This window comes from Trachypithecus francoisi, unplaced genomic scaffold (assembly GCF_009764315.1).
Source record: "Trachypithecus francoisi isolate TF-2019V2 unplaced genomic scaffold, Tfra_2.0 Lachesis_group17, whole genome shotgun sequence".
Classification (NCBI taxonomy): Eukaryota; Metazoa; Chordata; class Mammalia; order Primates; family Cercopithecidae; genus Trachypithecus; species Trachypithecus francoisi.
The window spans coordinates 18,837,487-18,864,083 of record NW_022681462.1 but is presented as its reverse complement, the minus strand read 5'-3'; the positions used below and the strand labels follow the sequence as shown (position 1 = coordinate 18,864,083).

Here is a 26,597-nt window from a genome sequence, read left to right as displayed (position 1 = left end):
CCTTTCCAGTTCCAGGAGATAATCAATTAAGAGCCAGGAACCCTTTCCTGTCTGATAAGAAACATTTTGCAACCTGCTATCTCTAAAGTCTGCGATCTGAGAGCTCTGCACAATAAAACTTGGTCTCCATAAGCCTTTATCTTAACCTGCACATTTCCTTTGATCTCAGGTCTTCAGATAAACTTAACCAATTGTCAACCAGAAAATGTTTAAATTTACCTATAGCCTGGAAGCCCCTGCTTTGGGTTGGCCCACCTTTCTGAACCAAACCAATGTATTTCTTAAATGTATTTGATTGATGTCTCATGCCTCCCTAAAATATATAAAAACTAAGCTGTACCCTGATCACCTTGGGAACATGTTCTCAGGACCTCCTGAGGGCTGTGTCACGGGCCATGGTCACTCATATTTGGCTCCGAATAAATCTCTGGAAATATTTTATAGAATTTAACTCTTCATCAACAGACTCATGGTATTTAAACATAACTTTTAATAAAATGTGACCTTTTAAAAATCAAGGATTATATCTAAAAATTCAAATTTCTTACTATTCTTAAAAAAACAATATGACGCTGTTACCAAGTGGGAATAGGGGAAAGTAGCAGGGATTGCACAGAGACCCTCTCCTTGTGGCCTTCCCAACACTGAGGCAGAACTGTTGTCATTTATCACTGTCCCTATGTTGTCTTCTTCTTCCCTCCCATTTCGCTCACTCCAAGTGTCAGCCTGGCTCCAGTCCCCGTGTGAGGTTGTAACCTTGTTTAGTTATTAATACTTGTTTATTTGTCTCTCAAACCTACAAAACTAAGTTTCTTGAGAGCAAGGACTTGTTTCTCATTCATCTTTATTTCTCCTATACTCCCTCCCATCCAACCATAATATTTATTTATTAACTATTTCCTGAATGTAGCGAATTATCAATCAACAAAATAGGAAAAATGTTAAAACTTAATTCATTGTGAATGTTACTCCTTAAGATTTAGCAGTTGGTAGGACTGCATCTTTACTATATTTAAATTCACTTCAAAACTCAATGATAACCCTTTTTCATATCTAAGTCACAAATAGGCTCTTTTTGAGGGTAGAGTGAATGAGAGGCTGAGATGCAGAAATGGAAGGAAGAAGAAATCATGTGTTGAAGGCCTACTATGTGCTAGGTACTGGTTGTAGGCTAAATAATAAAATGAGGGAAGGGCAAATCTAGAAATAAAGAAGTGTCAGGGAAGAAACCTATGTTGGAGCAGGTAGGAACAGCATTCCAGGACAGCCAGGAGGATTCTACAATAAGCAGTTCAAGTATAGAGCTGTCAGGTCAGGGGATGGTTACTTTGTGTAAACTTTGTAGAACATTTACAACATTCTTAGAAGTGGTGAACTGATGCCACCTGAAGAGTCTATACTGAAGCCTATGACCTTCCCTGTTCCCCCAGCTGGGGACTCTTCTCTTTTTAATCAAAGCAGTCAATTTAATTACATCTACATTGAGAAAGTCTCACTAGATATCCCTAGAAGGGAAATCGATCATAAGGAAATGTGTCTCATAATCCCTGCTGTCAAAACAAAAGAAGAAAAATCTAAAATCAAAAATAGTAGATTTCATTTAAGAGTGTAACAGCTTGAATTAAAAATCATAAAGCAAATACTTTGGCCTAACAGTGCTTGACATGTTGGTCTATAAAACCCTTTTAAATAAAATTTCTTAAGATAATGGTAGATTCACATGTAGTTGAAAGATATAACATAGAAATATCTCTTGTACCATTTATCCAGTTTCCCCCAATGGTAACATCTTACAAAACTACAGTACAATACATCAACCTAAGATATTGATACTGACACATTCCAGACAAAGCATATTTCTGTCACCACAAATATCCCTCATGTTGCTATTTTATAGCCATATCCATTCCCTTCTGCCCTCCTGCCTAATTTTTTAACCTTTGGCAACCACTAATCTGTTCTCTATTTTTGAAATTTCGCAATCTGCAATTTCAATAATGTTATATAAATAGAATCACACAATATGTAATCTTTTGGATTGGCTGTTTTAACTTAAGTTCTCTGAAGATAAATCCTGCTGTAAAACCATCTAACTGATGCCAATCATGCAGCAGAATCAAAATCTAGTAAACAAAGAGCTGGGGTTCTCTGATGACTCACGTGAAAGCAAAAGGCACAAGAAAGATTAAATTTCATTGTCTTTTGTTTGTGACAGGTTTCTCTGTGTTTTCCTACCACCGTAAAAATACAAAAATATTCTCATTCTCAAACTGTTTTACTACCAAGACTATTTTACACAGTGGGATTATAAACTTTTATGTTTGTGTGGCCATCAAGGTTTGTGAAGCTTGTCTCAGAAAAACGTGCCCAATTAAGAAAGTTCAAAATCATCCTTATTTATATTAATCATTTCCAATGTATACCAATTTACAACGAACTTACTGAGTTTTCCACTTAGAACTCAGTCTTCACTCTCTCACAATACAAAAATAAGTCTCACTGGAATTTCTGTTGTTGGAAACAGGAGCCCTTATATTGTGTTTTAACCACTGCGGAGAAGAATCGAGTGCATCTGCCAGCTCCAAAATCGAAGAAACTACAAGGTGATTTGTTTGTTCTCCAAATTTTTCCTTTAACTCACTTGGGATGTCATTCATAATCACTTCTGATACCTGCCAACCTTGGCAACAGAATCTCATCCCTGAATGTTATTTTAAAAGGAAAAGCAAGATCTTAACCAGATAATTGCCCAGCTTTCACTCCCTATCATTTTAAAAAACAGATACCAAATAGGCTCATCTCACATTAGCAAGTCGACAACACAAAGAACAAGCTACAAATAATGAAAGGGTCTGCAATCTGTTGCCAAGTTTATAAAACACAGCCCTAAAATTCATCCATCTTTTAACCAGACCCAGGTACTCTACTGGTGACAATTTCTTAAGCAAGTCAAAACTCATTAGTCACCAGACATATGATTACTAGATGAAACACATACTCTAAGTTTCTAACCTACGAATTTAAAAGAAAAACAGAAAAATAAAGCCTCCAGACAGTTCCTTCCAGTGTTTGTATAGGCTAATAAACGACGAAAAAAAATTGAAATGATGTTAAACATTTAAATAATCACTTGTCCAGTTAAAAAAAAGAACAGCAATTGAATATCTACTTTCTCAATAACCGTACTACATGCACATGTGTATGTACACAACACACACCACACACACACACACACCCCTTTAGGACCAATTTCCATAACACAACCTTAAACTACCACTCCTTTCCCTGCTCCCAGAAGGGACCTAAGGCAAGTACCAATGGTTCCATTTAGACTCTGGAAGTTAACCAGGATAACAGTAAACACTCCTTACTCCTTGGTGTTAGCTCACCGACACAGGTGTCTCCCCAGTCCCAAGAGAAAACTCCTAGAGGGCAGGGACCCATGTTCCATTCATCTTTGTATGCCCCACAGTGCTAGAATCTGCAAAATGTTCTACACAGTGAGCACTAAACAAGAAATGTTGAATGTTAAAGAAAAAAATAAAAAACTAGATGTACTTAAGAAGAGCTCTATAGAATTCTGGAATGCAATATGCAAATGTTCTCATTCCTAAACCTCCCAAAGAAGGTAGAGAATATTTAGTTTTGTGGCATTATGTGTCCAAAAGCTTATGCATGGACTTTAAATAACGTACGTATGGCTCAATTTTCTCATCCGAACAATGAGGATAATAAAAATACCTGACAGTTAAAGATGTTGGTATAGGTAATGTCTCCTTAGACCAATGACTGGAACGCTATACACATTCCTTATTAAGGATTAGCTACTAATTTTACTGGAAATAATAAATAATACAAATAAATAAATAAGGTCCACACAGCTCTGCAAAGGAGACCAAAGCTTAAAAGAAATTAGCCTAGAAAGCATAATATCACGATTTGGCAAACTTTTCTGTAAAGGGCCAGAGACTACCGTAAATACTGTAGGCTTTACAGGACAAGCCACAATACCCTCAACCCTTGCAGTAATATTCTCTCGGAAAAATTGGTGGGTTTTCTGTTTACATTTTACATTTCAGAATTTAAGAATCATTCTTAGTTCACGGGGCCATACAAACATAGGCTGGATTTGGCCCCCAGACTCTAGTTTGCCAAACCCTGGATAAGATAATAATGGTAATACAGTCAGTGTTTTTAAAGCAACATAAAGAAATGTTTGTGAATTGCTTAAAGGTAACTGAAAAACCTGCGGCCCCAAACTTATAAAATCCAGACCGGCGGACCAGCGCGGTGGGGAATAGGACTAGGACTAGGGCCGGTCTTCAGGAGCCGAAGCGGACCTCCACGGCTCTCGGGGTCCGCCGAGCCCCCGCCCACACTTACTCCCAGCAGTGGCCAGCGGCCGATCACAGTCTCCCCGGGTGCCAGGGCCACCCGGGGACCGCTGTCCCGCGGCTGCAGCTCGAAGCCCCAGGACATGGCTGGCAAGGATTAGGCCCCTTCGCCAGGAGACTGGCCCCTCCGCTGTTTCCGCGGGGCAAGCCCAGGACTTGGGAAAAACACCTGAGGAGGACGGCAAAGGCTCCCCACGCCTGCGCCGGTCCTATCAGAGCCCGGCCCCAGCGCAGTCCCGTACCTCCCCGCCTACTGATGACGCAATCGGGGATTCCCCAGTCACGCCGCCTCAAAATTATTGTTTAAAAACCCCGGCTTATTCCCCACCACCCTTTTCACCTCCCTCCCATCTTGGAGGACGCCGGGCCTTTAGTCCTGGCGCCTTTCTTCACTTTCTTTCCCGAGCTCAGACGCCCTGGAAAAAACTACCAATCCCTAAAGGCACTGCGCGCCCCTCTCGGCGCCTGCGCGAGTTCCGAGCCAGCAGGGTGAGGCTCAGGTGGGCGGGAAGAGAAGAGCTATGGGGAAAGATTCGAATTCCGGAGGATTTAAATCGCGGGAGGAGAAGCCACCGCGGCCCAGTAGGTAGGAGGATCTTACATTCCGGTTGGCTTAGGTGTCTACGCTCCCGGGGACGCGGCCCTGACGCAAGCTCAGCCTTCCCTCCGCGGCCTGGAGCCGCAGTGACAGCGCTGACGGTTGTTGTTGTCAGTTGTCAGTGTTCCGTGTTCTTGGGTTCCAGCAGCTGCAACCCGCGCGGGACACAAGCAGGGTGGCTCAGATGGGACGTGGGGTGATTAGCCCTGACCCGCGGGATGTGGGCGGAGTGGGGCTCCCCGCCCCTCCTTCTGCGCTGCCGCCAATCTATCCCTCCAAGTGATAGTTGAAAGGGAGACGAGCTTTTACCTCACTTGAGAGAGAATTCAGCAAAACTCGGTTCATAAAGGAGAAAGGGCAGAAGAGGGGTCGTTTCCAGGCATCCAGGCGAAACTGGACGTAGAAGAAAGATTCCTAGTGGGATTTTAGAACCTCGCCAAGGCATACCCTGCTGTGAAATTCAAAAACTTTCATTCCCGTTGCAGGAATTCCACAAGGGGAGGCATTTTATTCTCCCAGTAAGATCCTGGGAGAAGTGGATAAACACACCGTAACGTTTAAATACACTGTAACGTTTTCCTAATGTGAGATTCTTTTCAAGAACCTTGTGGTTTGGCTTTGGTTTGTATTGGTGGTGGAAGGGGCCAAGGTGCATGGCAAAAACTTGCCCTTGACTCACTCATTTTTACCAGTTTGCTTTCTTACTTCCCCAAATCCTCAAGAAGAAGACCTCTGTTGAACACAGACTACAGTTCCAGCCACCACAGCTAATCTGGATCATGAATGGGAACCACCGTGGTCTTGTCAAGTCCAGAAACATAGCTGAGTAGCTCATCTAGAAAAGAGATTTGTGTTCAGCTGAGTTAAAAGAAGTATTTAGCTGTATCTCAAACACCTCCTCTTGCACATCCAACCCCCATTATAAAAGGAAGTGCAAAATGGAATAAACTGATTTTAAGTGAATACAAGCTGTCTTTATATACAAAAGTAACTCAAGGGTGGTGATCTACCCAGTCATGCTTTCAACTGATTTGGGAAGCCTACACCATTCACCTTAGGTAAATTAGCTGAAACTGAGCTTTATATCTGGGCTTCAAATAGTCACATACTATACCTAGCTGAGTTCTCAGCATTGTTTACAGTTTTCACTCACTGTTGCTTGATGTCTTCAGTGACTGTTATCGTTAGCTCATAATTAACTATGCATATAGGATAGCTTCAAGGGGCCATTTCTTAAAACACCACTCTTATGACTGAGTTGAATATTTAAGACTTTGTTTCATAATCCAGAGCTCATCTTCTTGTCCATTTCAGATAGTATTTGTGTCAAATGTAAGCACCTACCTACCCATTAGATACAAGTAGATAAAATTCTTATACAACTAGAAGTCCATCTAGTTTATGATTAAGTCACAAATTACAAATTAATGATGAGGCATCAGTTCCTATATACAACAAGTATTCAGGAGTTTAATAGGATTGACTCATACATATTTTCAAAGGTATGAAAGTACTGGGTGTGGTGGCTCCTACCTGTCATCCTAGCACTCTGGGAGGCTGAGGCAGAAGGATTGGTTGAGGACAAGAGTTCGAGACCAGCCTGGGCAACACAGCAAAAACCATTTCTCCAAAAAACAGTTTTTGGTTTTCTGTTTGTTTGTTTAAAAAAAATGGGGGGATGCTGAGTCAAGAGAATCACTTGAGGCTGGAGTTTGAGGCTGCAGTGAGCTATGATGACACAGCTGCACTCCAGCCTGGGTGAGAGTGAAGCTAATATGTTGAGGTACCTCCCATGTGCAATTCAGATGTAGCAAGACTAGATGTTTTACACACTATCCCTGTTAATCCTTGCAAGAACTTTCAGGAAAGGGGCAGCATTGGTCCATTTTACAGACTGAGAACCAAAAGTCAAGAAAGAGTTCTTAAATTATACCCAAAAAGCATCTGACTCAAAGTAGGATTTCTACTCCTATTTGGAGAGCTGAGCATGTTTAAATCTTGCCTTTTAGGTTATATATGAGGATAATTTACTAAAACGTTAAGCTATGCATAAAAACTCCAAGAGAAACAGTAATTCAAGAGTTTCTCACACAGAAGCGAACTCTGTGGATGCTGAGAAGGAAAAAAATGAGAGTGAAAACAACTTTGTTGAACTGCTGCCTCAAGAACTCACTCTTAAAATTTTCAGTCAGCTGGACATTCGGAGTTTGTGCAGGGCTTCACTGACATGCAGGAGCTGGAATGACGCAATAAGAAACAGTGACTCTTTATGGAAACCTCACTGCATGACTGTAAGAGCTGTGTGCCGAAGAGAAATAGATGATGATCTAGAAAGTGGTTATTCCTGGAGGGTAAGTTTAATCTTTGCGATCTGCGGTGTTGTTGACAGTGTTAGGATAGCAGGTTTGAGTCAGTTGTAACTTATGCTTGGAGGAGACAGAATTGCATATGCAGAATAACATAAACAGTGTGTTGACTTTTGGAAATGAGTTAAAAGTTATTAGCCTTTTCCTGCTAACCACACTGTTTCCACACTATCTCTCATTTATCCTTTTGCATTTCTTAAATTCTAAATTCGGGAATTTTCCTCTATTAACCAGAAGGGAATTAGCTCCTTCTTTTCACTTCACCGTATCCCAAACCCCCAGTAAACTGTATGGCGCACTCTGTATAAATACACATATACATACACACATGTACACACATAAATTTATTAAAATATGTGTATATCAATGTAAATACTTACTCTTTTTTTCAGCCCTGTCAATCTGTTTCTCGCTTTAAACACATTCACTAACCAACCACCAACTACAGTCTTTTTTAACGGTGATTTACCTCTTTCAGGTAATACTGCTGAGGAATTACCAGAAGAGTAAAGTGAAACACGAATGGCTAAGTGGCAGATACAGCAACATTTGTTCTCCCATTAGCCTACCAGAAAAAACCATGTACCCAATGGATGCAGATACATGGGGAGAAATTCTAGAAGCAGAACTGGAAAGATAAAGAGGAAAAAAAATCACAAACAAATCTCAGGTCTTTGAAAATTTTAAACTCAAATGAGTCTTAGGTTGCAAAAGCTATATCTTTTTTCGTTCATTTTGTTGTTCACCTTTTTAAAAGAAAGTGAAATGGAAATATAAAAGTAAAGCTTTATTTTTGTTTTGCACTTTAGTAAAATTTTTCTGCTTTTATTGTAATGTGGAAAAATCATGAAATGTTATTTTTATAAGAAATAATATACTGATAGAGTGATTTCCAAATATAATGTTTCGTGTATTTGTGTTAATATATTCGCAATACTAAATGAAAGAGTGATTTGTATGTTCAGCTTAATGATAATTCAAAATTTCAGGAAGCCACTTGAGACTGACTTAAAGATTCATTAAGTGGTGGATATAACTTGGCTTATGGGAAGACTAGCTAAGTGAAATTAATAGCAATACATTTAAATTAATACATTGGCATTTTAATGACTTTAACATTTCTAATTCAGTGGAATCAGATTGAAATGTCAAATAATGAAACTATTTTAAATGTGTTAAGCCTGTGGTTTAGTTTTAAGTTAATGTCATCTTAGGGCTAAAGCGTATCCAATTGAGATTCCCATTACTTTTCTATAAACCTGGAATGGCTCTCAGGAGCTGAAAGTATGTGGAAAGTTTCCAGAACACTTAACTACCATCAGAATGCCACACTAGCCTGGTAAAACTCTCTTTCTGACAGCCTTATAGCACCATCTAGTGTGCTATTCTTAGATACCAAGACAAAGCGCTTACAGCTCCTTTTTGTTTTCTCCATATTAAAAACTATTATTCTAAAGAATCCTTAACACTTGTCTTTGTTAAAGTTTATAACTTTTTAGGAACCTTTATTTTAATTTTTTAAAACTTTTGTTTCTCTTTTTTCATAAAACATGATATACTACTCACTATCACAAATTGTTTATTCTGAATCTGTGGTTACCACCATAGTAAAAAGTGTCTACAAAATGCTTTAGTTAGTGTGGGGTTTTCTTCTTAAAAACTGTTCTCTATAGCATTAAATAGAAGAATCCAGGAAAGTAATATTTAACAAATAGGCAAATATTAGAAAGATGCCCCATTATATGCAAATTCCCTATGTTGAATAGAGCAGTAGATAATTAATTGTCTCCTACTATCTTCTTAGAGTTGGAAGATTCCTTGAAAATCAGGCAGTCAAGTTTCCAGGACTATTCAGTAATTTTCTCAATAGGAACACTGTCAGTCAGCCAGCCCAAGCTCAAATCCTGTACTTCTACTAATAGCGTTATCTGTTATGTCACAGAACAGTCCAGTTGTAGTCTAGGCTTGAACTGAAGACCACCTCTCTGTAATGTTTGCCTTCTAGTCCCACTTCCACCCTCTAGAACCAGGCTGATTCAGTCCTTCCTCTCTATGATTGCCTGATATTTGAAGACTGCTAGCCTGTCTCTTCCTAGGTCTTCTCTCCAATTCCACTGATGATTATAGAGTATAATTTCTAGACCCAACAACATTCTGTTCTGCCCATTTACTCTTAACAAAAAAAAGGGGCTGTGCGCCATGGCTCACGCCTGATATCCAGTCACTTTGGGAGGCCAAGGTGGGTGGATCACCCGCGGTCAGAAGTTCAAGACCAGCCTAGTCAACACGGTGAAACCCCGTCTCTACTAAATATACAAATATTAGCCCGGCGTGGTGGTGGGCGCCTGTAATCCCAGCTACTTGGGAGGCTGAGGCAGGAGAATCGCTTGAACCTGGGAGGCAGAGGTTGCAGTGAGCCGAGATCGCACCATTGCACTCCAACCTGAGCAACAAGAGTGAAACTTCATCTCAAAAAAAAAAAAGAAAGAAAGGTATCCTACTAATTTTATTTCATAAAAGATAAGAAAGCACTTGGAAATTTTCAAAGTACGGGAAAAATTAAAGCTATAAGCATTTTGCTGGATAGCATCTGTGTACAGTAGTTTATGTAAACATATATTTTTAGCTGGTTTTTTTTTTTGTAATGGATGTCGATTATTTTGTCCAACCCCCTTACTATCTATCACCATCATCTGTTTATAGAAGTTATCCTAATTAGGGAGACTCGCCCTTCTCACTTCCAACCACATGTGTGTGGGTTTTTTTGGCGGGGCGTGGGGTGGGGGGCGGTTTTTTGTTTGTGTTTTTGTTTTTGTTTTTTGAGATGGAGTCTCTCTCTGTCGCCCAGGCTGGAGTGCAGTGGCATGATCTTGGCCCACTGCAACCTCCACCTCCTGGGTTCAAGGAATTCTCTGTCTCAGCCTCCTGAGCAGCTGGGATTACAGGCGCCGCTACCATGCCCAGCTAATTTTTGTATTTTTAGTAGAAATGGGGTTTCACCATCTTGGCCAGACTTGTCTTGAACTTCTGACCTTGTGATCTACCTGCCTCAGCCTCCCAAAGTACTGGGATTACAGGCAAGAGCCACCACACCCAGGTGGGTTTTTGTTGTTGTTGTTGTTTGTTTTGTTTTGTTTTGTTTACGTTATCCTGTTTTTCCTAGCCACCATGTTTAGTCCAAGGATGGAAACATGCCCCAGTCCCCCCTTTTCATAAGTTGGAAGAAAGAAGCCCTTTCCTCTTTGCTGATGAAACTGTTCCTTGCCACACAAAGAAAACGGATCTTAAATAAGAGAATATGGAACCACCAGGAGAAAGAATTGCAGGGAAAGAGGCCTGATTATATTCCAGACTCTGGTCCCAGCCATACCTCATCTGCTTCCCTAAGTTAATTCAAATTCAGTTTCACCATCATACTGGGACCCCCACCTGATGTGGTTTCTTTGCCCATTTTTCAAATGTGTATTTTTGTGGCTTACATTAGCATCTTAGATTTCACTCTGACTTCCTCACCAGTCGGTCTTAATCTGCTATAATATGGCCATCACTCTATGTGGTTGAAACTGTTGGTATCCAAATTACAAGTGACTTAATGTCTAAATCCACTGGATGCATTCTACTTGTTAATATATTTGACACACATAAACACTCACACTGACACACATGAATACTTCTTAAAACTCTCTCCTCCATGGGTTGGAACTATAGTCTCTTGGACTTTTCTTTCCCTACTCTAACCCGTCTTCTCAGTTTCCTCCAAAGACTCACTTTCCTTCATCTGCTCATTACATGTTAGTGTTCCCCAAAGTTCCGCCTGTTGTCCTGTCGTCTTTATACTCTAACATCCTTGGTGATCCCATCTACTACTCCTGTGTCCGCTACCATGTTTGGTGCTGATGACATCCATGTCTGTGTCCCAACACCAGATCTCCCTGAGATGCTCCAGAAATACATATGCTACTATCTTTTGGATTTATATATATATATAGGATTTTATATAATATATCCAAAGATAGTTTATATATAAACACCTGAATCAAAACTTACCATCTCATGAAATTTCTTCTTCCAGTTCCTATCTCAGTGAATGACATGTCTTGTTAGAAAATCACCATATTTTACTTGTCTCCATCATTCTCCTTGTTCAGTCGAGTCAATTTTTACTGATTTTATCATCCAAATATCTAAGTAATTCACCTCTTCTCCATCTTTATCTCTGCCTCATTACTTAATTCTTGTCCTTATTTGAAGTTAGGATTTCTAAAATAACCTCTTACTGATGTTCCTGCCTCCAGTTCCTTCCTTTTACTGTTAGCAGTATAATCTTTGTTAAACCCCAAATTTAGCACATCACCCTAACTTAAATTCCTGACTGCATTCGGGTAGAAATCAAAATTCCCCACTGGAGCCCATAGGGCCTGTAATGATGTGGTCTGGCCTACCTCTCCAGCCTCTTCTCTCACCACTGCCCCACCCTGTATCTTTTAGTTCAGTCTTACAAAACTATTTCATAAAAATTTTCTCGCTTCTCTGCCTTTGTGCAGGCTGTTTGATATACCTGGACTGACCCCCACCATTGATTCTTTTCTTGGCAATATCTATTGTAAAACTTATCATCTTGGCCTGGAAACAATCCAGTGACTACTACTGTTCTGGATTAAGTGACTTTTTAAATGTTCCTGTAGTTCTTTGTATAGACCTCTCTCAAAGCTGTCATATAACATTAAATTGTCTATTTTATTTGTGTGTTTGCCCCTTTAGACTGTGAGCTTCTTAATGGCAGGGACCATTTTTTATTTATTTTTGTGTCTTCAAAACCTGGCACACACTAGGTGCTCTATAAAGATTTGTTAAATTATTTCTATACTTATTTATTTTAATCCCACCCAGAATGTATAAAAATAATTTACTATATTGTTAGTAAAGAAGATTGTATCGAAATGCAGTGTACAATCCTTAAGGTATGTGGGATGTTTGATAGTAATACAAATATACGAATAATTGTTCCAGTCTTCTCAAAACCTGTAAGAGGGAAATAGGAAAATAAAAATGTTTTGTTTTATTTTTTGAACTCTTGAAAATAAACTTAACCTCAGAAATATCAGTTATTACTTTGAATTATTGAATCACTGCCATCAGTTTTAAGTATTAGCTTTGCAAATTATGTGAATGAACATTAGCTTCTTTTTTTTAGTACTACTGCACTAAAATAACTCTTTAACAAATTATGTGCTATGATCACGGTCTACACTGAAAGGAAACCTTTAGAACTTAGTGATAAATTTATGGTATGGGCTTAGAATGAACCATGCATTTATCAGGCCAAGCCATTGGCATCTGAAAACATGAGTAGGTGTAGCAGCATGGAAGGAAGGAATGTTCTCACTCATAGATAAAATAACATGTTAAGTGTGCACCCTGTGTACAAGAAGCAAGATTCTTGGGGAAGAGTATTAAGGAACTTTGAGTGTTTTTAATCATTTTAAGATCTAGTATTTAGAAAAATAAATTTGGAAACCTTTTTTTAGTTTCTTCTGGTTTATAACCCAATCTTAGACCAGAACATAATCATCAGTAAAATCTCTATGAATATAAACTTTCAACCTGAGGACACTTGCATATGTACAAATCTAATTTTAAAACTATGGCTGGGTGCGATGGCTCACACCTGTAATCTTAACACTTTGGGAGGCTGAGGCAGACGGATTGCTTTAGCTCAGGAGTTCGAGACCAGCCTGGGCAACATAGTGAGACCTTGTCTGTACTAAAAATTTTAAAAATCAGCCAGGTGTGGTGGCGCATGCCTGTAATCCAAGCTACTCGGGAGGCTAAGGTGTGAGGATTGCTTGAACTCTGGAGACTGAGACTGCAGTGAGTCATGATCGCACCACTGCACTCCAGCCTGGGTGACAGAGTGAGACCCTATGTCAAAAGAAAAAAAAAATGTAACATACCCCTGACCACTTTAACTTCATCTTTGCTTTGACTTTATATCATGTCTTCTCTACAAGACTTCAAATGCCCTAATAATATTAACAAAAAGTGAGATGAGTAGTAACTTCAGGAAATGGATTGGGAAGAATACATAAGATGGAAGAGCACACATTTTTTATTTGGAGTTTAAGACCAAAAACATCAAATTGATGAAATCAAATCAACAATGGACGAAGCTGATTAATTATAACAGCCGACAGTCATTAAATGCATTCTTGTACCAAGCATTGTGCTTATACGGTGTATGCTTACTCTATCCATTTTATGGATGAGGAAACCAAAAGAATGATCTTTTCCATCTATTTCATCACCACTTCCCAGCACTTACAAGAATATGTCATACATAGTAGGTACTCAATAAATGTTTGTCAAATGAATTCAGAAACTTAGAATGAATAACTTAGATGAAAGAGCCAAGAATGTTCCTCCAAGTTTTTCATTTGAAAAATTTCAAACCAACAGTAAAGTAAAAATATATGACAAACCACTATTTTGTACACCACCCACCTAGAAATACAAGTTGTTAACATGTTTCTATGTTTGTTTTATTTATTTATTATTCATCTTTGCTGAAACATTGAAAAGAAGTGGCAGACATGATGATACTTCACCCCTAAATACTTCAGCATGTATCTCCTAAGATACACTCCTACATGCAGTATCATTATCACATCTAAAAAATCTTATATTAATTCAATAATATGTAATTTACAATCCATATTTAAATTCCCCAGTGGCCCCCAAAATATCTTTTATAGATTCTTTTTTTCAGTTCAGGCTGCAAAAAAAATTTATACATGCATCTGAGTTTTTTGTCTCTTTAATCTCTTTTAACCAGAAGTGTCCCCTGGCTTTGGTTTTATTTTGTAGGATATTGATTTTTTTTTTTTTTCTTTTGAGGCAGTCTCATTCTGTCACCCAGGCTGGAGTGCAGTAGCACAATCTCCACTTACTGCAAACTCCGCCTCCTGGGTTCAGGCAATTCTCCTGTCTTAGCCTTCCGAGTAGCTGGGACTACAGGCATGCACCACCATGCCTGACTAATTTTTGTATTTTTGGTAGAGATGGGGTTTCACCACGTTGGCCAGGCTTGTCTTAAACTCCTGACCTCGCGATCCACCCACCCCGGCCTCCCAAAGTTCTGGGATTACAGGCTTGAGACTGGTTATCTTATTGAATATTCTGTAGTTGATTTATCTGATTCTCTCTTCATAATTTGATTCAGAGGGCAGGAATGGTAACTCACACCTGTAATCCCAATACTTTGGGAGGCTGAGGTGGGAGGATCACCTGAGCCCAGGAATTTAAGACCAGCCCAGGCAATGTAGTAAGATGCCATTTCTACAAAAAATTTTAAAAATAAATTCACTGGGCATGGTGGTGGGCGCCTGTAGTACCAGCTACCTGGGAGGCTGAGGTGGGAGGATTGCTTGAGCCCAGGAGGCCAAGGCTGCAGTGAGCTGTGATTGCAATGCTGCACTCTAGCCTTCAAGACAGAGTGAGGCCCTATCTCAAAAAAAAAAAAGATTCAGTTAAGCATATTTAGCAATTATACTACATAGCAATTATACTGTAAGTGATGAAATATACTTCTCATTGCATCACATAAGAAGCATGTAATGTCTGATTGTTCTACTGTACAAGATGGTTAAGTCTGATCATTTGGTTGAGGTGGTAATCACCAAGTCTCTTCATTGAAAAACACATTTTTCCATATAGCCAATGTTTATTTTCTTCAACAACCCATTTCTAGAGTACTCCCCTATGGCCAACTCTATGCTAAGTGTTTTATGGATATCTGACATATGGCTAGTTTTCTCATCAAGACATTTACCAAATTCTGAAGCTCTGAGGGATTGAAGGCTATGAAGCTAAGCAGAGAGCCTCTTAGAAGCAAAGGAGTTTTTGCCCAGTCTCACACTACTGAGGACACAATGATTACAGTTGAGGACCCAGTAGAGGGAAGAAGGTAAACAACTCAGGTTCTCAGTTGAAATCTTCGGTGGGCTCTGTACAAAGGACTCCAGCCTCAATTCAGATAAATCTCCGATTTGATTAAGGTGAGCAAACCCCACTGCCTAACAGAGGATAAGGCGAATTCACTCTAGAGGAAGATGACATCATCTGGAGCCTCTACAGTTTTTCATATACAGTGTCTGCACTCAAAACATTATCAAGCATCCTAAAAGACAGAACTAAATGATTGGAAGTCACGGGTTGGGTGGGGTGGAAGAACATAGAAGCAAAGTCACAGGGATTTAGTGACTGGAGTTTGCAGGCAAGAATTTTTAAATAGCTATGATTTCAAAATCCAGGCAGATGGATGAAAAGATGAAGAAAATAGATCAATATGAAGACATTTACCAGAAAAGTAGAGAACTAAATGGAAATTCTAGAACTGAAAAATACAATAACAGAAATTTATGCATAGGCTTAATAGCAGATTATAACATGGAAAAAGAGTATTTATGTACTGGGAAATATGACAATAGAACAATGCCAACATTGAAGCACATAAAGAAAAAAACAAAAAAGGATTTAGAGATTGAAACAGAATACGAAGGTTCAACATGTTCATATTGGATGTCCAAAAGGGATGGAGAGAGAAAGGTAGCTCTCAAATTTCCCTCAGCTTAGTGGGACATGGGATATCTGAGTGAGTTCCCCCCACCCCATGAGATAACTGTAGAAGTAGCTGAGAACACAGCAAAGGAGCCGCAAAGCAGAAGCCATGGGATTGACAGCCTAAATGAGGAGCCAAATAGACATTTGCTGCAGAGTCTTTAGAGTAACAGTAGTCACAGTGCAAATTGAGGTGGGCCAGAGGCAGCTGAAGGAAGACTCCTATACCTCAATCCCTGATTGTACTAAGAAAACTGACTGCAAATTACAGTAACCAAGAGTGCAGTGAGAGGAAAGGATTAGTGGAAAGTGGAAGGTTGTTAGGAATGGAAGGAAGCATGCAGGCCTGGGGCCTTGCCCTGATGCCCTGCCGTTACTTCAGCCGCCTCTGCATGGATGTCAGGAGAAAGGAAGAAGGGAAAAAAGAGGGAGGAACTCCAAGTAGAGGTGCCAGATTTAGCAAATAAAATACATGAGTTTCAGATAAATAGCAAATCATTTTTTGGTATATGTCCCCAATGTTGCAAAAAACACACTTATACCAAAACAATATTCATTTTTATCTGGAATTTAAATTTAACTGAGCATCTTGTATTTTCTCTGGCAGCTCTAACCCTGAAAGACTAAGTAACGTGCTGAGCCTGAGTTAACGTGGAAATGACTGGAGGACCGTTACCCATGTGTTCCGCATCCACAGATGCAATCACAGTCAAAAATATTAGGAAAAATAAAAACAATTGGAAATACACCAATAAAAAGTAATATAAAAAGTAACACAGTATAATAACTATTTTCATAACATTTACATCGCATTAGTATTATAAGTAATTTAGAAATGATTTAAAGTATATGGAAAGATGTGCACATGTTGTGTGCAAATATTGCACAATTTTATATAAGGGACTTGAGCATCTGCAAATTTCGGCAGATACCAAGGGATGACTGTACTTTTAATGGGCAAGATTAAATTTTACAGGATATCTCATTCCCCTCCCAACTCCACACTGCTCATGGAACAGAAAATAGGAGTTGACCAAATGGTGATATTGTAGGGTAACTCAATCTGCTCTCAGGCCCACTCTGCCTAAACACCCTACAGCACACCCCATTTCCACTCTACTGTGATTGACACACACCTAAAACAGGTAGCATGTGCTATTTGTCCCACTGTTTCCAGGTGGAACATACTGCAGAAGTCTGTTCTGTCATGAAATCATCAAACATGTTTGTGGCTTTCAACACTGGAGGAAGGTGGAGGTAAGACCTCTTGGAGATGCCTCATGTAACCCTCCTTTACTCTTCTTGGATTGTCTTCTTCCTGCCAACCGGCAAACTTCTCAATCTCTTTTGGGGTGGGAATGCTGTACTGCACTTCATTCATATCCTATCTTTTTCTTCCTTCCTATGTCTGGTAGTTCATTTAATAAACACCGTTCTAGATTCTCTAAAGGGAATAATTTGCAATTAAAAAAAACCTTTTTCTTCCTGAAGTACCTCTGTCATTGCATTGTGCCAACTGAAGAATCACCAGGTTCATAAATGTGGAAAGGAGAGCTTTATTTCTTATACATGGTTGCAGCCTGCAGGCTGGCCATCCCACAGCCTGGGAAGGGTAGCTTCTGGCAGGAACCAGAAGCAGGTACTTCTAGGGAGGGAAGGGTAAGACAGGAATTTAGGCTGAAGGGGTCAACTAAGTATATACATTTAACAGGCTATAGGAGAAGCTATGAATATTCACAAAAGGAGGGTGCACTCACGCATAGTAAGCTAACATGTATGTTACCTATGTCCCATGTTCACTTTAGGGTGCAAACTTAACATTTAAATGTATTAAAATTAGGCTCTATATGTCAAAAGGTGAAACAGAGGACACAGAAGCATCCTGTGTGCAGCCTCTGTAAACCAGCCAGAACCAGTCCATGGTTAGTGGCCTCTTATCACGAAGGAATGATGGTCAGTTGTGTCAAACTACAAAAAGGAAGAGGAGTCCAGCAAATCTTCAGAAAGGGCCTGTTTCTGTTTAACGCTTAGGAATGGAAATATAATGGCAGGTAGCAAGGTAGGGAGTGTAACAGGGTATGTCTGACCTCCCAGTCTGTCATGGCCAGGAACTCAGTTTTTAAGGTTTCTCTGGGGTCTCCTTAGCCAAGAGGGGGGTCCTTTTAGTCAGTTTCGGGGGGAACCTTTGAATTTATTTTCATTTCTCGGTTGAAGGCCTAGCTGTGAAGACTTCTGAGTCTTCTATGCTTGAAAAAAGTCTTTTTTTTTTTTTTTTTTTTTTTTTTTTGAGACGGAGTCTGGCTCTGCCGCCCAGGCTGGAGTGCAGTGGCCGGATCTCAGCTCACTGCAAGCTCTGCCTCCCGGGTTCACGCCATTCTCCTGCCTCAGCCTCCCGGAAAAAAGTCTTTTGAAATTCAAAGCAGAGCTCTGACTTCTTTATCCTCAGCTGTACCTAGCAGACCCACGAAGCCCTGGATGCCTGTCTTTCCAGATAGAGAGCTGCAGAGAAATAAGAACTACTGGGGATGGAAAATACAGTGGAAAGTATTACAAAAAAAACGACCCCTTCTAGTATTACTCTATACAATAATGCTGGAAAAGGAAGAAAGAGTAAATACTATAATGAACAGCAGAGACAGAAGAAGGTAATAAAACAAACAAGGCATGCGGATTGGGTTTCTAACAAAAGCTTGACATCCTTATATTCAGTTCTACCACAAGTAAAAGTGACTTTTTTCATGAACCCCTTTTGCATTTTCCAATACCTCCTTGTCCTTACCCAGTCAGGGCCGGATGGAAATAAAACAAAATGAAACTGCAGTTTTACAAACCACACCAATTATACTGTATTATCCTAAACATTAACGGGTCAAGAAAAAAATTTCTTAATTAATTTATTTAGTTATTTATTTTTAGAGACTGGGTCTCACTATGTTGCCCAGGCTGGCCTCGAACTCCTGAGCTCAGGCAATCCTCTCACCTCAGCCTCCCAAAGTGGTGGGATTACAAGCATGAACCACTGTTCTAGCACAAAAGAAATTTTTAATAATCATTTTCTGAGATCTACTTTCCTGCTATGGGTCTTCTGTGCCTTGTAGGGGGAAAAAACCCCAGCTGCTGGTTTCCTAGTTTGCTCATTTTGATTTACTTTTAATATGACAAAATTATACAGTCCAGTCGTCACACAAAGAAAGCCTGATAGAAAATACGTAAAACTATAAAAGAAGCTTTCTAAAAATCACTCGTGAAAATCTCTCCACTTATCACTGTGGTTGCGTTTTTTGTTGTCTAACAAGTAGATTGAGCACAATTTTCTGTCTTTATTCTCATTGGTTAGTGAAGAAAATAAAAAGGACTGCTTTTACCATTGTTTCCCATATTTGGCCTACTGTTTCACCAGTTCGACTTTTTTTCCTCTCTCAGACTCTTTTATATATTTTTAAATGTGCTTTCTCCCTAAATGTTTTATTTTGAAAGTTTTCACCCTTACAGAAAATTTCAAAGAACAGAATATGGCACCATCACCCAGATGAACCAATCGTTAACTTGAACCACGTTTGCTTTATCTTTGTCTATACCAGGTCCCTAAACCTTATCACTATTAACTTTCTGGGCTGGATAATTCTTTGTTTGGGGGAGGGGCAGGGGTGATGTCCTATACATTGTAGAATGTTTAGCAGCATCCCTGGCCTCTATTCATTAGATGCCAGTAGCACCACTTCCCAAGTGCTAGCAACCAAAAATGTCTCCAAATATTGCCAAATGTCTCCTGGGGAAAAATCCCTCTTGTTGGGAACTACTGGTTTAAACTACATTTTTAAAAACCAGCCTAAATATCCATCAACCAAGGAGGAGTGGATAAAGAATATAATATTTATATATATATATAACTGGGGTATATATATTACATTACACACACACACACACCATGGAATACTACTCAGCCATACAAAGGAACAAAATAATGGCATTCAGAGCAACCTGGATCCTGGATGGAGCTGGAGACCATTATTCTAGGTGAAATAACTCAAGAATGGAAAATCAAACATTGTATGTTCTCACTTATGAGTGGCAGCTAAGCTATGAGGACACAAAGAATAATCTAATGGACTCTGGGGTCTCGAGAGGAATGGGAAAGTGGGGGCAAGGGATAAAAGGCTACATATTGGGTTCACCATACACTGCTCAGATGATTGGGTGCTCCAAAATCTCAGTAATTACCACTAAAGAACTTATCCATGTAACCAAAACCCACCTGTTCCCCCAAAACTATTGAAATAAATTAAAAACGGGCTGGGTGGGGAAATGTGCATGGTGGCCAGGCGGCAGGCACATGGCAGGCTCTGCGGGGCTGGCGGTGTGCTGGCAGAAGCTGGTGGTGCAGGGCAGCCGATTCCTGACCACCTCCACTGCAACCAGTGATGATGACAGCCTCTTCATCTATGACTGCAGTGCTGCAGAAAACAAGTCACAAGAAAATAAAGGGGAGGACAAGCCGCTCTTGGTCCAGCGGAGCGGTGCAATTCTCGGTCCACCTTCTCCAAGTCTGGCAGCTGTTTTGCTACAACCGATGACAGTAAGTGTCTGATTCTTTTTTGTACAAAACCATGGCAGTGTCTGAGTGTCAGGACCATGACAAGGAGGTGTACAGACCTGACCTTCACAGCCTCTGAGGAGAAGGTCTTGGTGGCTGACAACTCTGGAGACGTCTATTCCTTTTCGGTGCTGAGCCACACGGATGCGGCCGACTGGAGCTGGGGCACCTGACTGTCCATGCTGTTAGAAGTGGTTGTGCATCCTGATGACCACTTTGTCCTCACTGCGGACCGGGATGAGAAGATCCAGGTCAGCTGGGCCACCACGCCCCTCAGCATTCTGCCTCGGGCACACAGAGTCTGTGAGCTGTATCTCTGTGGTGCCCACTCATCTCGAACCGCTTCCATCCTCCTCCGGGGACTGCACCCTGAGGCTCCGGGAGTACACAAGCGGCCGCCAACTGCATTGCTGTCACCTGCACAGTCTCCAAGAGCCCACGGACCTCCAGGTCCCTTAGAGGTTTGCAGCGTCCAGGATTGCGTTCTAGGAGAACCAGGTGGCGCCTCTGTGCAACTGCATTGCTGTGGTCTACATCTTCCAACTTCACGCCTGTAGACAGCAGTTGCTGTACCGACAGCAGCTGTCATTCCAGCACCGAGTGTGGGATGTGGCTTTTGAGGAAACCCAGGGGCTGTGGGTGCTCCAGGACTGCCGGGAAGCTCCCCTCCCCCGGTGCTCTGCAGGCCTGTGGGTGGCCAGTGGCAGTCTGTTCCTGAAAGTGCCATGTTAAAGAAAGTTTCCATTGTTCTTCGTGGGAACAGGGCCATGCTGGAAGGCTCTGCCTGTGTGAACACCAGCTTCAGCAGTCTCTACAAGGCCACCTTTGACAACATAACCTTCTACCTGAAGAAGAAAGAGGAAAGACTGCAGCAGCAGTTAAAGAAGAAGCAGTGGCCGTGGAGTCCCCCACCTGGGCCAATGAGCAGGCCAAGAAGATAGGCCAAGGAAGTCAGCCTGGGGTTGCGGATCTTGGCTGTCGGGGGTGCCCTGCACCCTCGAAATAGGAAAAGCGGTTTTCGCTTATTCCCCCTGCATCCTGGCATCTCCCTTCAAAAAGGAAAAGGTGACATCAGGTGCGACCCGTTCAGCTCAGAGAACGGGAACTGTCTCCTGGGCTCTAGAACATTCTGTGTCGCTTGGCACAAGGCTCTTGCCTGGTGCCTGTGCACCCTTTCTGGTTGAAGGGAAGCCAGACAGACGGGTGGAGTGGAAGCGCTTGAAGCACTTTATGTTCACGTTGGAGGCAGCGTGTGAACCTGCAGCGGTGGCAGCTGTGGGTTTTCTGCTATTCTGGAGCCTGGCGTGCTTCCTCTGGGAGGATCTATCGCTGATGCTGTGGACGCTTTCCTGTTGTTCCCACCGTCTCACCGTCCAGGTGATGCGCTGCCCCGCAGTAGCTGCTGGCCATAAGAGACTGTTGAAGCTTAGAACATAGAATCCTTTTGTGTATCAAAAGTTGGAATGCTTCATGTTTTTCTTAAGTGCCTTGTTTTCCTTTTAACAGTGATCTGGAAACAGTGCTGACTGCAAAGCTGAGGCTCACTCCCCTGTGCTGGGGACCAGGGGTTTCAGAACAGAGGGGCAGTGCCAGACCATTGTCCTCCTGTACCAGCAGCCTGACCTCCTTCACAATTCTGGGGCATCTGGCGCAGGGCATGCTCTCGTTAATAGTCTGCTTTGAAAATCTTGGTTTTAGGAGAAGTTAATGTTGGTCTTGTCGGTATCTTCACTTAAGATAGGGCTGGCAAACTGGCCTGTGGGCCGAATCCTGTCCACTGCCTGACATATGGCCTGTGAATGGTTTTTACATTTTAAAAATTGTTGAAAACAAATTAAAAATATATTTCATGACATGAAAATAATGAAATTCAGATTTCAATGTCTGTGAATGAACTTTTATTGACACAATAAAAAAGAAATAAAAGAAAGAAATAAAAAAACACACACATACTTTTGTTGAGCTGATGTATTTGAAAGTAAGTTTGCGTACTTCATGACATTTTGTCCCAAAATATCATAGTATGTATTTCTTTTTCTTTCTTTTTTTTTTAAGATAGAGTCTCGCTCTGTCACCAGGCTGGAGTGCAGTGGTGCAATCCTCCTACTCCATGGTTCAAGTGATTCTCCAGCCTCAGCTTCCCGAGTAGCTGGGATTAAGGCACGCGCCACCACATCCGGCTAACTTTTGTATTTTTAGTAGAGACGAGGTTTCACCATATTGGTCAGGATGGTCTCAATATCCTGACTTCATGATCCGCCCACCGCAGCCTCCCAGAATGCTGTGATTAGAGGCATGAGCCACCGCACCCGGCCATAGCATGTATTTCTTAAGGACATGCACACATGCCTGCATAACCATAATCACACCCAAGAAATCTAATTTTCATCCAATAATGATATCATCTAATACCCAGCTCAGATTGAAATTTCCCTCAGTTGATTACACAAAAATGTGTTTTCAAGCTTCTGAATGTGTGCCAACCTGAAAATGAGAAATATATTAATTTTTTCTCAGTAATTTATTATGAACTTTTCCAAACATACACTAAAGGTGAAGGAACTTCCTCATTGTAGATTTAACTCAAATTTCTCTGTCATAAACATGAAGTTTATATGTTTAAGGGCACTTGTGGGTTTTGGTGTGTATGAATCTTTGTGTTTCTCAATTTCTGAGTGTTTTGTAAATTGGAGAGTTTAGTTCTTTATCTATGACATGTGTTGCAATTATATTTCTCCCAGTTTGTCACTTGTCTTTTGACTTTGCTTGTGGTGCTTGCTTTTTTTTTTTTTTTTTTTTTTACAAAGGTTCTTCACATTTTATTTTATTTATATCTTGCTCTGTTGCCCAGACTGAAGTGCAGTGGTACAATCATGACTCCCTGCAGGTTTGACCTCCTAGGCTCAAGTGATCCTCCTACCTCAGCTTTCCAGATTGCTGGGACTACAAACATGCACCACCATACCCAAATAATTGTGTGGATGTGTGTGTGTTTATATGTATGTGTGTGTATGTGTGTGTGGGGGCGGGTGGGGGGAGACAGCCTCCCCATGTTGCCCAGACTGGTCTCAAACTTCTGGGCTCAAGAGATCCTCCTGTCTCAGCGTCCCAACGTGCTGGAACCATGCCCGACCAGTCGTTTTAATTGATGTCAAAATTATTGCTTTTTTTCTGCTATTAAATCTGGATGACGAACATGGTTTAAAATTTTTCCCACCACAAGATTATAAACAAATTCACTTATGTTTTCTTCAAGTACTTATATAGCTCATTCTTTCCATATGAGTTTTTTTCAAATGACTGTTCAGTTTTCCTAACACCATTTATTAATAAGTCTGTCTGTAATTTGAGATGCCACCTTATTTATATGAAAATTTTCTTTTTAGTTGGTTCTATTTCTGAACTTTCCATTATGTTCCAGATCTATCCATTTATACCACACTGTTTTAATTATACAAAAGGTTTATCGTGCATTGATATTTAATAGGGTTCTCTCTCTTCATTGATCTTTTTTTCTGGTTTTCCTATTTATGCATATATGTTAGTTTATCCACGTGAACTTTGCAATCAATTTCTGTAGTCCCAGGAAAACTACATATTGCAATTTTATTATGGTGGTGTGAAATTAGGGATAATTTATATCATTATGATGTCAAGTTATCTTATCCAAGACCAAGAAATATTTCCATTTGTCTTTTAGGAATGTTTTAAATTTTAATTTTTAAATCCATATGGATTTTACACATTATCTCTTAAGTTTATTTCCAAGTATTTTATATTTTTGTTGTTATTGCAAATGGAATTTTTTCTTTTATCTTCTAACTAGTTATTTCCGTACACACAAGTTTACACTCACACACACACGTGATTTTTGTACATTCATTTTGTTGCCTGCTAACTTACTGAGTTCTTTTGTTCATTTAGTGTCATCATTTTTTCTATTGGGTTTTCCAGGTATACTGTCATATCAACTGCACATGTAGAGAGTTTTACTTTTTTTCCAAGTCTTATGCTGCAATTTTTAAATTAGTGTACTGACTACTGTCTCCAATATGATGTTAAATAGTAATGCAGATGGTGGGCATTTTTACCTTGTTTCTTACCTTAGTGGGAATGTTTCTAGTATTCTAGTATTACTCCATTATAATATTCTCTCTCTCTCTCTCTCCCTCCTCCACCCCGTCTCTCTGTCTCTCATACATATATAAAATCATGTTAAAGGAAAATCCATTAACGTCTATTTTATCTAATACTTCTACTGGAAATGTATATTAAATTTTATAAAGGGACTTTTTGGCATGTGTGATTTGTTATACATTTCTCACCTGAAAATTTCTAAGAACTTTACTAATATCAGTACTCTACATTCTTCAACAATAGTTTCTTAAATTGATACAATGTATAGATGTTTTCTCAGCTCCAGAGAACCAGTAACATTGAATATCGTATTTTATAACCATGAAAAAACTTGATAAACACGCGGGCTTTCTTCACCAAAACTGTCTTATAATAGTGTGTTTCAATGATTAAGTACCTTTCACATGGCCATTTACGTACTCATCAAAGAGTCTTGAAAGGTATAAGATACAAAAATGCAGACTTATAGAAGTAACATTACTCGAGCAAAGCAAAACAGCTTGCATATGGAGGAGAAAGACCTTGACTCCAGGACTGGCTCTAAAATGCTTTCTCTCACATCGTCCTTAAGACCTGGTCAATGCTAATCCTCTGCCAGCAGAGGGCGCAATATTTCTATTAAAGTCCAGTCAAAGCGCTTGAGTGGGAGCAGCTAGTTCCCCCTTGCAGCCCTGTTTGCTGATTGCAGAACCTCAAAAGTCAGAATTTGTCTGTACCCTTTTAGTTGCAAATGACAGAACTGAAACTAGTCCTGCCCAAACCAGGTGGGAAGGTTGGACCGAAAGTGGAATAGGGTGTTTCCCCAAAGAGAACATAGAGTATAGCCCCAAAATGACAAAAAGCCTCTTCTGCTAGAAATATAAGATATCAGGGAACATAATACTCCAATGAAGAGACTTCTTTTCCCACTCCACCCTTCAGACCTGGCCTAGCCAACAGATCACCCCCTAGGTTTCTATCTCAACCTCCAAAGACCCAATTAAGAACATCTAAATTCAGCTTTTGCATATTTTATCCACAAAAGTCCAAGTCATGATTCTGTGTCGATGTTTTGCCACAGGGATATTCTTTCATACGGTTTTATTCTCCAAAGCTTCAGTCTGGCCTTTCCACTGACTCTGTAGCTCTGTGAAACCAATCTGTAGGTGTGAGTACATTCTGTTGACTTAGCAGATATGAGCTCTGAGGCTGGGTTAGGTGTAAAGAAATTTCTCACCCTTTTACTAACATTGTGAATAAATTATAGTCTCTTGTGTGAAAAGACTATAAAAGGAGTTCACCGGGGGATGAGAACATTTCTAAGATTATGTTTTTATTCTTTCCCTCTGAAAACTCGCATAGGCAGAAAGAATGAGCCAGAGGCCTTGGGGAGTTGAGCAAAGTAACCAAAATTCACATGCAAAATTCCATTTCATTTAAAAATAAACCTATTACATGGAAATTTTGAAATTCATCTCCTGGATTATGTGTTTAGTACACACACACACGTGCGCACACACACACACAGTATCCACACCTCGAAATGAAAAGTAAAATGTGCCCAAGTATGGTGTATAATTTTATCTCTATATGACTTACTTTTGGATTCTACTTTCCTGACCCTGCCCAAAGCACAATGTATTTTTTATTCAAAAGTCAACGCTCAAGATTAATGTCCATAGATAACAATAATAGTTGAGTGCTTACTATACAGAAACTATCCTGCCAACAACCTTTGGAGGAATTCCCTCCCTTGGAATTGCTGTTGACAGAGCGGATGTGAGCTCTGCCTGCTGTTGACCAGCAGGCTTGCTGTTGGCTTTAAAGGGATACTTGAGAGGTCACGTGCTGATCTGGTTTGGCTCTGTATCCCCATCCAAATCTCATCTTGTAGCTCCCATAATTCCCACATG

The 26,597-nt window shown here is 40.3% G+C and overlaps 2 protein-coding genes and 1 pseudogene across 3 annotated transcripts in view; 2 read left to right on the top strand and 1 right to left on the bottom strand.

The window, feature by feature from the left end:
• Window positions 1-4,641, bottom strand: part of APLF (aprataxin and PNKP like factor) — a 99,414-nt gene extending 94,773 nt beyond the window's left edge. The window contains 1 exon segment of the mRNA XM_033239285.1: window positions 4,384-4,641. Within this exon segment, the coding sequence (XP_033095176.1) occupies window positions 4,384-4,479 (96 nt within the window). The 5' untranslated portion in view covers window positions 4,480-4,641.
• Window positions 4,642-4,726: 85 nt separating this feature from the next.
• On the top strand, window positions 4,727-9,841 carry FBXO48 (F-box protein 48). 2 transcript variants are annotated; one of them, XM_033239283.1, is made up of 3 exons: window positions 4,727-4,980; window positions 7,181-7,343; window positions 7,837-8,987. In XM_033239283.1, the coding sequence occupies exons 1-3, from the start codon at window positions 4,916-4,918 to the stop codon at window positions 7,996-7,998; spliced, it is 390 nt and encodes a 129-aa protein (XP_033095174.1). In that variant the 5' UTR covers window positions 4,727-4,915; the 3' UTR covers window positions 7,999-8,987. The 2 variants fall into 2 exon arrangements, with proteins under 2 accessions (XP_033095174.1, XP_033095173.1); XM_033239282.1 differs by having other exon boundaries at window positions 4,731-4,980; window positions 7,002-7,343; window positions 7,837-9,841.
• A 10,196-nt stretch (window positions 9,842-20,037) lies between these two features.
• LOC117062936 lies at window positions 20,038-22,355 on the top strand (annotated as a pseudogene).
• Window positions 22,356-26,597: the final 4,242 nt, after the last annotated feature.

What these genes read in the sequence shown, in the direction of transcription:
- FBXO48 (XM_033239282.1), top strand. Translation starts at nt 7,038, where the DNA reads ATGCATAAAAACTCCAAGAGAAACAGTAATTCAAGAGTTTCTCACACA. An exon ending in AAAGTGGTTATTCCTGGAGG is followed by an intron (nt 7,344 to 7,836) that starts GTAAGTTTAATC and finishes TACCTCTTTCAG; the next exon opens with GTAATACTGCTGAGGAATTA.